Source organism: Caloenas nicobarica, chromosome 5, assembly GCF_036013445.1.
Source record: "Caloenas nicobarica isolate bCalNic1 chromosome 5, bCalNic1.hap1, whole genome shotgun sequence".
In the NCBI taxonomy this organism is placed as follows: Eukaryota; Metazoa; Chordata; class Aves; order Columbiformes; family Columbidae; genus Caloenas; species Caloenas nicobarica.
Window position 1 is genome coordinate 41785382 of NC_088249.1, and position 13189 is coordinate 41798570.

Consider the following 13189-nt stretch of genomic DNA (forward strand, 5'->3'; position numbering starts at 1 on the left):
ACACAGCACCCAGAGCAGGGCTGGCCCGGCTGGAGACTCAGCTGCCAGAGGCAAGGGGGCATGGCCCCTCTCTGCCCCCAACCCCTCATCTGCCTGAAGGAGAGGAGCAGCCCCCAGCCTGCCAGCACAAAAGGGAGCCCTGCTCAGGCATGATGGCTGCTCTGGGGAGCCGGGCTTGCATGTGCCTGTGCAAATGCATGTCCAGGTTTGTAGCTGCCTGGGGACACCCCTGTGCCACTGCACTGACCTCACCCAGGCTCCAGGTCACAGCCGGCCTGCACGGGCAGGAGCCGGCCTGGTGTCAGACCTGTAGCACGAGTTCGGAGTGGGCTGATCCCGCACCCCGCAGCGGTGAGGGAGGCTGAGCCTTATCGGCTGACTTGCCGAGGCACAGCCGGGCAGGGGGCCCTGGCAGCTCCGGTTTCAAGCTGCAGGCAGGCAGCCTTGCAGCGAGGCTTCCACAGGGGGACAGGAAAGAAACTCAATTCCTCCTCTCGTTTTCTCCCCCCTCTGTTTAAATGAGCACTTGCACTGAGGGGCTCTGGAGAAGAGGCCCCCAAGGAAAGCTGGCACCAAGAGTGGTCTCCATCCCCCTGCCTGTGTGCATGCACGGGGATGTGTGCGGGACAGTGGGGCATACCCAGTCTTGGGCTGCATGTGCGCAAGAGGGGGTTTCTTGGGTGCATTGCATCTCTCCACACCCGTGCAGGAGTGGGCTTTTGTCCACAGCCACATCCAGGCCCAGCAGAGGCTCTGCATGTCTGACCATTGTTCCTGCTGCAGAAATATGGCTGTGGGTCACCCTGGAGGCCCCAGCACCCTGCCATAGCTGCCCGTGCCCCGCTGTGCACCACGGCACCAGCCGGGCAGGCTGGGCATCCCTCTGGGGCTGGTTTTCAATGGCAGCTGCAGAGCGCCAGGTTTCCGCGGTCTTTCTCAGCGGCATGGCAGGGCTTGGGCGCTTGGCAAAGAGAAGCGAGGAGCAGGGAGGAGGGGGGAACAGAGAGAGGAGATGGAGCTGGGAGCTGTTAACAGATTTGCTTTTTATGGAGTGCGGGAGTTCATTAGTGGACACAGTCCAGATGGCTGCAATAAGCTGGTGAAATGTGATCCTCCTCCGGGAGCAGGAGCGCTAGCCAGGCTGCAAGAGGGAAGGGGGGTTGGTATTCCCAGGCATTCCCCAGACATTCCTCACCCTCTCTTGCCTGCCTCTGCAGCGCTGGGGAAGAGCAGGTCACAGGGACCAACCTTTGTCTCCTCCTGGAGGGCTGGTGACGGTCAGGGATGGTCTCTGCCCTGGACCAATGGCACTTCAGGGGACAGGTTCCAGCCCCGCAGCAGAACTGGGCTCCTCAGGAGCATGCTTTTGCTCTGTGGCCAGCACCTGGGCATTTGGCTACGGCCTGCCTCAGGGCTTGGCTGCAGGCTCTGCTGGACCCAGCTGCAGCCACCCTTTTGGTGGGGCAATGGGGGCACCTTTGGGCGTTCAGGCAGTGCTCAGCGCTCTGACATCTTTTGCCTCCCCTGTGCAGGGAGACACCCCCAAGCACCGTGCTGAGAAAGCCAACGACCCCGACTTAGCTGCCTACCTCGAGAACCGACAGCACTACCAGATGATCCAGCGGGAGGACCAGGAGACAGCTGTGTAGTGCTCGGCGTGCCTTAGCCCAAGCCAGCTCAGGCAGGAGGAGAAGAGGATGATGGCAACGGGCAGAGCTGTGAGTCTGGCCCAGCCCTCCCTAGATGTCAGCCTGGTCCCCGGAGGAGATGGAGACAGCAGAGCTCTGCCCCAGGCCGGGCTGGGACTCTGTTTGTGAGGACAGTGGATATTTAGGACTTGAAGCCTGGCTCTTTGTGTGTCCCCCCTTTTGCCCCTCATCTACCATGTTTCCTGCCCTGGATGGGCTCCATCCTGCAGCTCTGTTGAGGCAGACCAGGCTGAAGCCCCCGGTCACCTGTGTGTACCAGAGTGATGCCAGTACCCCCTCTGCAGGCTCCTAACTATGATCCTTGTGGGATATCGTTGCTCACCACGTCTCCCTGCTAGCAGTGCCCCTCCTCTAGATGCCTGGCTAGGTTTGTGTCCTGTTCCTCCTCTCCTGTCTGGCACAGCCGCAGGAGGCACAGGTTGTGCAGGCAGACAGCAGAGGCCGTGAGCCTCAGTCTTTGTCCCAAGGGAAGCAGCAGGACTTGCTCCCTCCTGTTGATTTAGGGCTGCCCCAGGTCTCTGTGTTGCCCTGCCAGGGCCTTCTGCAGTGGGAGGGATGTCCCTGGCACACCCAGCCTTCCCTCAGAACCTGGAACTGGCACAGCTGGAAGCGGGGCAGCTGCTGCCCTCCCAGTTGCCTTTAGCACTCAGCCAGTCAGGGATGGCATGAAGGAAGGCCACCGAGCCCTCCCACCACCCTTCCTTCTGCAGTGCCAGGACTGGGTAGGGCAGCCCGCACACCCAGTGTCTGCTGGGCATCTCTTCGTGAGCCTGCTGCAGCACGTAGCCATGGTGGAGAGCTGGGCTTGGCCTGGGCAGGGCCTGTGCTGGAGCCTGTTATATGTTTTCCAAATGCTGACTTGGATCTGGCTTCCCTCCCTTCTTCAGCTCCTCCCTGATACTAGATGTTGCACTGGGCTGGAGGGGCAGTGCTGGGGTCAGTGCTGCTCTCAGGGATTCCCCTCATGCCCCCCAACCTGTCAACATGCATCCTCTGAGTCCAGCTCCTGCCATTCCCCAATGGGATGCAGGGCTTTGCAGAAAAAACTTGGGAGCTCACCCAGCGCAGACACAAGTTCCCTGGGCAGGCCAGCAGCTCACCCTCTCCAGTTTTAGCAGAAAGAGGAATTTGGATGCATAGGAAGCATCAGGGCTTGCAGCCCCAAGTCACACTTGCAATGGGATGGCATTTCACCTACCACCTGCCAAGGGGCACGAGAGACCACGACTCTCCCATGGATTCTGTGGGTGCTGAGCATCCGCAGAGGCACCAAGCTAGCCCTTCAGCAATGCTTTTGCAGCACTGACAGTCTCTGGGACCAGGAGGTGCCACCAGAGAAGGAGAGCAGATGGCTCAGGGCCTTGCAGACCTGCTCGGCACCTTTGGATAGGCAGCGGTTGCGAAGCGGGTTGCTGCTCACAGCTTGGGCCTCAGGAGAGGATGCCGCTGCAATGTGGGATCTGTGCAGTCTCACCTGCCCTCACACCCAGCTGTTCCCGCTGGGTAGTGCTGGGTGGCACTGTTCGGATCTCTCCTAATACCAATACCAAAAAATGGATATGAGGATGCCTCAGGGAACCAGAACACCCTTCAGGCTTTTTGACCAGGGGGTAGAGTTCCCTGGGACGGGAGATGCTGTGGTGGGGAGCAGAGGCACAGGGCAACGCAGAATGCCAGGACCCAGTGGCAGTATTAGTCATTAATAACAATAGCATCCTGGCACATTCAGAGCTGGGATGCTCCAACAGTGCCTGGAGTTCCCATTGGCATTGCTCACTGGCCACCAACAGACAAGGCACTGTCATCTTCTCCAAGGTGCAAACCACTGCCCCCCAGCTAGGACATCCAGCCTGGCCTGGAGGCATTTACAGCCCCAGCTTCCCCCTTTCTTCCCCATTTTTTATCTTCCCATATAGTTTTGTACAGGTAGTTGAGAGACACACTGTCCCCCTCCCCGCCTGGCCCCTCCGTGCACGCGTGAGCTGAGTTGCTGTGCAATTCCAAGCCCGGCTTGTATTTCGGCGGAGGGGATGTTGGTCACCCTGCCCATGGAGGGCAGGGGTTCTGTGCAATACCTGAGTCTGTGTTTCCTAGACGCTGTTGTAGGACTGTATTTTTGTAACTCTGTGAGGGTGTTGGCTCCAGCAGGCCGAGGGCCTGGCATGAGCCTGTGTTGCCATTGCTTTTTGACTTGGACCGTTTGGGTGTTGTTGTTTCTTGCCATTGAAATAAAGAGATGGATGTTTTAGTTCCTGTCTCCAGCTGCATCCATGAGAATACAGTGGGCGCTGCACAAGTGCCACCCCTCGAGGTTGTACCCCAAGGCTTTTGCCCCTGTCCTAACTTGGGGATGCTCTGGGGAGTTCTCTGCTGGGCCAGGTCCTTGCCCACTTCCCTGTACAGCATCCCTCTGGGACAGCTGCTGGATACAGTGACTTTGTCCTGAGGGACCTTCTCCCTGACTCTGTGGCATACATCAATATTTGGTGTAACATGGAACCAGGGAGAAACCGTGCTGCTGTCCCAAGGGATCCAGAAGCGCTTGGAAGTGTGCACCAGGAGCTGGCAGCCTGCTACTCCAGCCCTGCTCTTGTTCCCCTCTGAGGCAGGAGGCGGCAGCTCCAGCATCAGTCCTGCCATGCCCTTTGCAGCCACATGGCTTTCGATGGGTATGACAGCAGCATCCAGCCTCCAGATTTCAAAACATTTCCGTTGGCTCTTCTTGTGGTGAGCTGTCCCCAGCCATGCTGCTCTATGTGGGATGAGCCTGCTCGGGGGCTTTTCCTGTTTGTTCCCAGCTCCAGAGGGGAGCGTTAGGGTCCTGCTTCCAGTGCTGAGCACTGGGGCTGCAGCATCAAGGGCTGGGATTATCTCCGTCTGTCGGGAGGACTGCTCTCCGATTACAAAAGCAGAGGATTAGGGACGCTTCTGCATCCAGCCCTGGACTTGCAAGGATGACCGTGGCCAACGCCACCTCTCCTGCAGAGTTTCCTTTGCAAAAGGGAGGTAATCGATCTGGCTGACGGCGTGCTGGTGAGGGAGCTGGAGATGGACACGGTGGGTGATGGGGAGCTTAAACTCGGATTCCTGAGGGCAGCTTGGCAGTCTGCCTGTCACTCCTGCCGCCCCCTCTCTGCCCAGAGAAGCAGCCTCCTTCCCCGGCTGTGTTGTGCCTTCCACCCCCCCGCCTCCCTTTCATCGCCTTCAGTCTTTCAGCTCCTGCCCAGAGTTAACAGTGGGGGTCTGTAGTGAGTGTAAGGCACACCAAATTGTCCTGGCCTCCCTGGGCCGCTGCCCGGGGACCAGGCAGATGTGTGACGGGGAGGAGGGGGCCCGCTCCACTTCAATGCCCAGACCCCAGCGCGTTGGCGCTTGGCCCATGTCTCAGTGGAGAGCACCGTCAGTAACCATGGCAATGAGAGTTTTCCAGCTGCCTTGGTGTCAAATTTATGGTGGAGAAGTGTTCCCAAATGCAATTGCTGTGATGAGGGGCACTCTACCTTTGGGAGAGAGCCCTGCCCTTCTCTCTGAAGGGCCTCAGCATCCCCTGTTTCTCCCTTGCAGCCGGGTGCTGGAGGTCCAGAGGTCTGTCTGGCCTCCCATGGGATGGAAACACATCTGGGGGTGCATGCTTGGGAGGCACGCATGCAGGCTGGGGAAGGCTGTGCCCCAGCTAAGCAGAGCTGGGGTGACAGCAGTTGGCCATGTTAATGATTACCTGCCACACGCCCCCCCTCTGCAAGTCTGAACAAGGAAAATGTGTCGTGTGTCATCCCCCCTCCCCATGCACAGCTGTGTCCCCGCACTGGCACCGCTGCGCTGTGCAGTAACAGTGCCCCAAGGACCAGGCTTCGGCTGGAGATGGAAAATGCGGAGCTGACATGCCATGAATTATCTTGTGACATTTTTAGATGTAAAAAGCTCAAGTTAAGCAATTGCAGGGAAACGCACCTGGGCTGGTCATGCTCCCTCCTCTTCCCTCCTTCCCTTGGTATGAGGCCCCTTTCTGCAAACACAGCCTCCTGTTGCTTGTTTGAGCTGGGGAAGGAGCCAATCCCCCCTGCATCCCTCAGAAGGGGCCCGAAGGGACCAAGCACAGGCGCTGCTGGGAGTGATGTGCACCAGCGCATCTCTGCTCTCCTACATGCCCAGCACCTGTTGCCTGGTCCCCAGGCCAAGGAGGCAACGGGGGAAATGGGAATGGCTGGAAACAGAGGAAAGAGTGAAAATTTGCACAGGGCTTTGCCGTACCTTGGGTTGCTCTGCCCTGGGGACCCCAGTGGGATCTCTGGCTCCCAGCCAGAGACAGTTGAAGAAAAGCAGCAGGACTTGTCCCATACCCAGCTCTTTCACAGCTCCACCAGGCCCTGGTTTGCTCCTCACAGCCTCATAACTCAGACTTGCAAACCTGATGCCACTGAACCCCAGCCCAAAGAAGCACACTTAGGCCCTTGCTGTTCTTTTTGACTGTGAAGTTTGTCTCTGCAGCTTTCTTCAGCTTTGGTTTAAAGGCCCAGCGATGCGGGGCTGGGGGGACTATCAGCTTTGCTACCTGTCCAGCTGTCAGGACCCATTTCTGCACCCTGTGCTCAAAGGTACAGCCTGGCACATCCAGACCCCTCACCACCCAGAGCAGCACTCATTGCTGTGTGCGCAGCAGGCAGGGGAGATGACTTGCTCCCACAGTTGCCAGCCCTCCTCTAAACCTTTGCAGATGTTCAGCAAACTGCCGGCAGGGTGCGAGTTAAATGCGGGAATCTCTCGGAAAGCGATTCCTGGTTGTGAAGCAGCTCATAAAATCCAACCTCCAACAACCCCACCTGTGGCGGCCCTGCGCTTGGCAGCCTTCTTCCAGGGTAAGGGGTGGAAAAATGGCTCCGTTCCCCACCACAGCCCCATTCTTTTGGCATGACACTTGCCTTTCTGGCTGGTAACTCCAGAAGAGAGTTGGCTTTGCCCCCCTCTCTCCTCACCTCCTGAGAAAAGGGGGTAGACAAGGGGAAAGGGAGCAGTCAGGTCTGCAAGGTCTTTTAGTCCCCAGCCAGCAGTCTGATCTCATATTGCTGGTTGGTCCAAGGAGAAGGGCTACAGCGTGTCTGAGCTGGGGACAGGCAGGTCTCAGGGGATGGAGGAGAGGCCTGGTCAGCATGAAAGTGATATGCTTCTCCAGGTATCCCCTCCCCATACCCTTCCATGAGGCACAGAGCAAGCAGGGAAGGATAAGAAAGGCAGAGACCATGAAAGGTCGATCCATCAATGTCAGTGGCCTTGATGGAGAAGGAGGCATCCATGGAGCTGGTGGAGACATGGGGTGGGTTGTCGTCACTCCATCTAGCTCCAGGGGTGCCCCAGAGGCCATCTTCCAATGGGTCTCAGGGTGGCGGGCTCCAGAGGAGCCCTGTCCCTGCCCGATGGTGCAGCTTGCACCCCTTCAGCTACTCCGGGATGCTGGGGCATGCACTCAGCTGAACCCCCACGGCTTCGTTGTACCACGCTGCAGAGCCCAAAGGAAGGTGAGACGCCCTGCCCGGGGCAGGGGACACACGGGGACGTGCCCACTGGGGCCGACTCCCCCGTGCCGGGCAGCTCCGCACCCTCCCCGCCTGAGCAGGGCCCGCCGCCGGCCCAGCGCCCCCCGCTCCCCGCCCGGCCGGGGGGGCCAGCCTGCCCCCCGGGGCCGCCCGTCCGCCAACCGGCCGGCCTGCCTTTGTGCCTGGCCGGGGGGCAGAGGAGGAGCTTGCGAAAAGTTTTGGGCTAAAAACCCACCTTTTGCTGCCAGCCGAGCCCGACGTCAGGGGCCGCTGTGCGCTGCGCGGGGGCTCCGCACGCGGCCGCTACACAAAGGCAGCAGCTCCGCACCGTTCCGCGCCGCTCCGCGCACCGCACCGCAGGTGAGTGGGGCCCCCCCGGTGCTCGGGGCCGCACCGCTCCCCCAAGCCCCCGCGGACGACCGCGCCGCCCGCCCGACGCCACGGGGATGGGCGCCTCCGGCAAGGCGAGTGGCGACCTCCAGCTCTCTTCCGTGAGGATCTACGCTGAGGGCTCCCCGGCGGGGGAAGGGGCTTTGCCGGGGTGGGGAACATGGCCCTGGCTGGGGAGGAGCCGCAGGAAGGGCGATCGCGGCCGGGGTCCCGGCGGGCTCGCCTGCGACGAACCAGGAAAGCTCTTGGAGGGCTGAAGGTGCAGGAGGAGGGGGTTTCGGAGGAAGGCAGGGCTCCGGGACAGCAGGCAGGGGTTGAGGCAGTGGCCCGGGATCCTAGCCCCCCCGCCTTGGTGGACACCCCACACCGGGTCGAGGAGGGCTCAGGTGGTGGGAGATGCCCCGGCCGGAGCCCGGGGAGCTGCTTTGGAGCGCGGCCCGGCCACCGCCAGCCTCTCCGGTGGTTGGGGGGGAGGCCGGCCGGGGGGGAAGAGACTGTACCGGGGGTCACAGCACAGCGTCTGCCCTGGGGAGGGAGCAGAGGGTAGCAGCGCTGGAGGACGCTGCCTGCTCCCCTCTCTGCCTCGCAATGCATAAGCAGAACACAGAGCAAAGCCTTCCCCCTTGTAGCACCTTTTCCTCACTCTGCTCCCATCCAGTATCTCCAGCAGAGCCCTCCTGGTCATGGTAATGCCTTGGCTAATGGGGAAAATCTCAGCCCCGCTCTCCTGGCCGCAGGGAAATTCCTGCTGGTGGGGTGCTGGGCGCCCCAAGCCATGGGATCCCCAAGCGCTGGGCTCCCAGCCCAGAGGCTGGGGAACAGCTCAGCCCACGGAGGGAGGGCAGTGGTCCTGTGCCCACCTCTGCAGGAGCCAACTGCAACTTGAGCCAAGCCGAGAGGTCCCGCTGCTGGAAGAGGGGCTGTGAGGGGGCTGACAGCCCGGCAGCTGCCCTGGTCCCCAGGAGAGCATCGGGATGGCAGAGAGGGGACAGGAGCTGGTGTGGTGCTTGCTAGGAGAAGCACTCGCTGATGGTCCCTGAGGGGTCCAGAGGGGGGTCCATCGCCGTGGTGGGTATTTGGGCTTTGCTTCAGCATCACCCGGTGATTTTTTATAGAGCTGATCCTAGGTTAGTTAAACCCAGAGCAGCTAGAGGAGGGAGAGGAAGGGAAAATGGGGACTGCCATGGTGCGGTCAGGCTCCAGGCTGCCCCACTTGTGCAGCCCATTTGTGGGAGAGACCAAAACCGTGTGAGAGCCAGTGGGGATCTGAGCAGGAGAGGAGCCAGGGCCCTGCAGGGGTGTGGGAGGAGCTGGGCTGTGCGAACACGCCAGAAGGCACTGGCAGCCTGACCGAGGCCAGCTCTTGTTTGACTGGTGGATGGGGAGACAAAGAAGGGGTCAGATTATTTGGAAAACCAGCTGGAAAACTGCACTCCCTTTCCCTTATGAATGTTTTAGGATGAGGTCCCCGCAGACGTTGTGTGGGGAGCATGATGTACTGGGCAGAAGCTGGGAGTGGATCCAGGAGTCCCTGGGGCTGTAGCTGTGCTGCCTCTTGGAGCCCCCTCTCCCATCCCTGTGCACACATGGGCAGAGCCCCACAGTACCCATGCCATGGGGAGTGGAGGGTGCCCATGCCCCCAGGTGAGGCAGGCGTGAGCACAGCAGCGGGAGGCTGTCTGCCTGGGTGCTCAGGCACCACGTCTCCAAGAGCTGAGCTGGAAGGTGCCGGGCTGGGAGGTGGGTGCAGGAGCACAGGGAAACACTCTGCAGCAAAGGATGGATGAAGTTTACAGAGCATCTGAAATCGGGGGAGTGCTGTGAATATTCCAGATGCCAGGTGCTGCCCCAGCCCAGCTGTTCCAGAAAGTGGGGCAGGAGTGCCAGCAACTCAGCTCAGCCCTAACTTTGCCATCTCTAATCCACCCATCTGGGCTGAGCCCTTGTCCCCTTGTGAGAATGGGGCTGAGCTATGTCTTGCTCAGTAGGCTGGCTCCTAGCTGGGCTGGGCAAGGGGGCAGGCAGCTCTCAGCCCCTCGCCTGCGCCTTCAGCCAGCCAGGCTGTGTAATTCCTTCTGACAGTTCAATACAGAGCGAAGCCAGCAGCTTCGCGGCAATGGATGCATGAAAGGTGAGTGCACTGGAGCCTGAATAATGGGGGGAGCTGCTCTCTCCAGCATGCTGCCTGGGGAGCCTGGGGGCAGGGAGCAAGTGTTGACCCTGGGCTCTTCCCTGCACTGCTTTCCCCTGGGACATGCTGTGCATCCTGATCTCTCTGACCCAGACCTGCCAAGCCTATCATGGAGCCAGGGCAAGTGCAATGTATTTGCTGGCTGGCTGCTGCCACACAGATATAGGTGTCATCCTAAAGAGCAGGGCACTGGGGGACTAGGGAAGGGGCCACCAGGCTTGAGACACCAGCTCTGCACAGCTGCACTCCTGCTGGCAGCGGGAGCTGGGACCCCAGTGTTGACTGCAGTATTCCACGGAGGCTCGTGGTGGCAGCCAGAGGGAAACCATCCAAGGCCTCCGTGGTGGGGTGGGCAGGGCCCCAGGAGCTGCACCCTGTGTGCATGCACCCTCATCCCTGACCTGCTCCCAGGCACATGAGTGCAGCCCCCGCCCTGCATGCACCAGTGCTGTTGAGGTGGCTGCAGCACCATCAGTGGGTGCAGCTCTCCTGCGCCATCTCTCCGATGAGCTCCTGCACTGTGAGGACTTTGGTTTTGGTGTTTAATCCACTGGTTTAACTCTCAGCCCCCGCCATGGCAGCAGGTTTGGTTTTGCTGGACTTTTTTCTTCCCTCCCTTGATTCCTCTGGAGCTAGAAAAAGGTACCATGGCAGCTTCACTCCCCTGGCTCTGGGGCTCATTGGTGTGGGGCAGCTGACTGCTGGATAAAGGAACCATGGAGAAGTACAGGGGGGTAGGGGCTGGGGAGCAAGACCCCTACTGCCAGCATGCAGGTGGGGGCTGCTTTGCTTTTGTGGGGGCAGGAGCAGCACAGGCCCTGGTGCAGCCTGGTGCTGGGTACACCCGACCTCAGGGCCTTCCTCGGCTGCTTCAGGGGGCGTGGGGATCCCTGCAGAGAGCAGCATCCGCCTGCAGGGCAGTGAGGGGCTGCAGGGATGGGAATGAGCTCCCAGCCCAACAGCTCCCTGGCCGGACACAGTTGCTGAGATGCACAGTTAAACTTCCTGTTGCAATTAATACACACGGTCTGATGCGTGGCAACAAGCGGGGCGTGGGGGTGCGCGCACACACACACACACACAGGTGCCTGTGTGCAATGGAGGCAGCTGCCATCTCACTCCTAGGCAGGCTGCCCCCAGTCCACTGTGCCCCCTCCTCGCTGCCGCACCATGCCCTGACCCCTCACCCACCTCACCCTCTTCCTCCTCCCCAGTCAGGATGCAGGTCCAGGGCCTCCTCCTCCTCCTGGCGCTGATCCTGCTGGCTGCCACCGCCGAGGCTGGCAAGAACAAGAAAGGTGAGAGTGGGGCCGATGAGCAGCCCGGGGTGTGCCCCCGTGTTCCTGAAATGAGCACCTGCTCCCCTTCCCTTGCAGAGAAGGTGAAGAAGGACGGCTCTGAGTGTGAGGACTGGCGCTGGGGACCCTGCGTCCCCAACAGCAAGGACTGTGGTCTGGGCTACCGTGAGGGAACTTGCAAAGACGAGAGTAAGAAACTCAAGTGCAAGATCCCCTGCAACTGGAAGAAGAAGTTTGGAGGTGGGTGCATGGTGGTAGAGTGACTGGGGAGCACCATGGGCTGGGTGGCTGGGGCTGGTGGCTGCGCTGGGTCCTGCCTGGCCCTGACACCAATCCCCTCTTTTGCAGCTGACTGCAAGTACAAATTTGAGAGCTGGGGGGGGTGTAGTGCTCAGACAGGTGTGAAGACTCGCTCCGGCATCCTGAAGAAAGCCCTGTACAATGCCCAGTGCGAGGAAATCGTCTATGTGACCAAGCCCTGCTCTTCCAAGATCAAGGCAAAGTCCAAAGGTCAGTCCTTACCGTTCCTGTCCCCAGAAGGGTCCTGCTGGGACCATGGGCAGGGGCTCTCCGGGGGTAGTTTGGCCCCTTGGGGTTGGGCTTTGCTGGGGATGTGGGGGATCACTAGGATGCTTTTCCCTCTGCGTTAGCACATGTGGCAGCCCTAAAGTCCAGCTGCTAGCTGGACAGGATGCAAGTGCTGCTAGGAAAAACCCCGGTCCCCTCCTCAAGTCACTGCCAGCTTTGGTGGGATGGCGGTTTCCCCCTCTCCCCAGTGGGGCTGGTGCAAAGCGTGGCTTTGCATGGTGGGGGGAGGCTGCCTGCAGGGATGCGGCTCCTATGCCCTGCCAAGCTGGCTGTGCTGGCCACATTCCTGCCATGGCAGCACCTGGAGGATTGGGCTACTGCCAGTGGACACACTAACTCTTATCTCCTGTGCTTCTTGGATACAGCAAAGAAGGGCAAGGGGAAGGACTAGAGTGGGAAGCCAGCATCCTCGTCAGCCTCTTGACACAGTGCCCATGGGGCTGGAAGCCCGCTGCAGTTGGCCCATGCTCCAGTCTTCCTCCTCCTCTCCTTCTTCCTTTCCATGACCTCCTCTTTCACTGAGATGCCTTGTTTTAATCGCTAGTGTTGTAGAGAGCAAACTCACCCACCCCGCAGGAGGGTCTGCTGCCCTCCCCGCTGCCCCTGCCAGTGCATCCCGCTCACCTCCTGTTGGCTGCTGTTGGGATTTGCTGGGATGTGCCTGGAGAGCTGGGATGGGAACACACATTTTTCCACCCTCTAGCACAAATGAGTTGCCTTTGGCACATCCTTTAGCAAGCCCAGGAGCCTCCCTGCTCCTCTGCTGGGTACCGGTGCCAGAGGGAAGGGCTGGCTGTTGAACACTCGAGTAGCCCCATCACTCATGGCCCTTACCCATGTGAGGACTGCTTTCAGCTCAGAGGGGCTTCTCCCAGCCTCACTTCGGTCAGGGCAGGAGTTTCCCACAGCAGCCGGGGAAAACGAACCACCACGCCCAGGGACCACCACATCCCCTCTCCTCCGTTGCTTCAAATGGTGTGTTGGTGCTGGGGCTGCAGCCCCTCTGCCTTCGATGCACCGACACCGGTGCTGGGTGGGACCTCTCACTTCTTTTGTAAAATGGGGTTGGTTTTCTTTTCCAATAAAAATCTTTTTAAAAAAATAGTCTGAACCCACCTCTTATCTCCACAAGGTGCTGGTGTGCTGGAAACTCCAGCAAACCCCAGCTTTGCCGGCTCCAGCGGGACCAGCAGTGAAGTCACCCTGTGGCTGGCACCAGTGGCCTGAGTGCCACACACACATGGTCCTGGAGAAGGCGCATGGGTCAGACCTCACGGCCTCTTCTCAGCAGCACTTTGAGCTGCCCCCCTTGCTCTCAGAAGGGGAGATGGGGCTGCCACCCGCATGCTGCAGGATGTCACCAGTGGGTGGCACTGGGAAGGAGTGATGGGGTGATGACTCGTTCACTCCTCACACCATAGCCATTGGTTTCTGGCCTGAGGTCTTTATTTGTCTGGGGGTGGGTTGGGCTGTGGTTGTAGC

General features: G+C 60.2%; 2 protein-coding genes across 5 annotated transcripts in view; both read left to right on the forward strand.

Annotated features, from left to right (window-relative positions):
* DGKZ (diacylglycerol kinase zeta) overlaps positions 1 to 3957 on the forward strand; it is a 46375-nt gene extending 42418 nt beyond the window's left edge. For all 3 annotated transcript variants that reach the window (XM_065635167.1, XM_065635166.1, XM_065635165.1), the window contains one exon: positions 1533 to 3957. In XM_065635167.1, the coding sequence (XP_065491239.1) occupies positions 1533 to 1649 (117 nt within the window). In that variant the 3' untranslated portion in view covers positions 1650 to 3957. The remainder of the gene's footprint in view (positions 1 to 1532) is intronic.
* A 3485-nt stretch (positions 3958 to 7442) lies between these two features.
* On the forward strand, positions 7443 to 12767 carry MDK (midkine). 2 transcript variants are annotated; one of them, XM_065636386.1, is made up of 5 exons: positions 7443 to 7600; positions 11036 to 11119; positions 11198 to 11359; positions 11468 to 11629; positions 12073 to 12767. In XM_065636386.1, exons 2-5 carry the CDS (start codon positions 11041 to 11043, stop codon positions 12096 to 12098), a joined length of 429 nt encoding a protein of 142 aa, XP_065492458.1. In that variant the 5' UTR covers positions 7443 to 7600; positions 11036 to 11040; the 3' UTR covers positions 12099 to 12767. The 2 variants fall into 2 exon arrangements, with proteins under 2 accessions (XP_065492458.1, XP_065492459.1); XM_065636387.1 differs by having other exon boundaries at positions 11040 to 11119.
* The last annotated feature ends 422 nt before the right edge of the window (positions 12768 to 13189 follow it).

Coding starts and splice junctions, on each gene's coding strand:
- MDK (XM_065636386.1), top strand. CDS start 11,041: ATGCAGGTCCAGGGCCTCCTCCTCCTCCTGGCGCTGATCCTGCTGGCT. Junction 11,120..11,197: donor GGCTGGCAAGAACAAGAAAG/GTGAGAGTGGGG, acceptor CTTCCCTTGCAG/AGAAGGTGAAGAAGGACGGC. Junction 11,630..12,072: donor GATCAAGGCAAAGTCCAAAG/GTCAGTCCTTAC, acceptor TCTTGGATACAG/CAAAGAAGGGCAAGGGGAAG.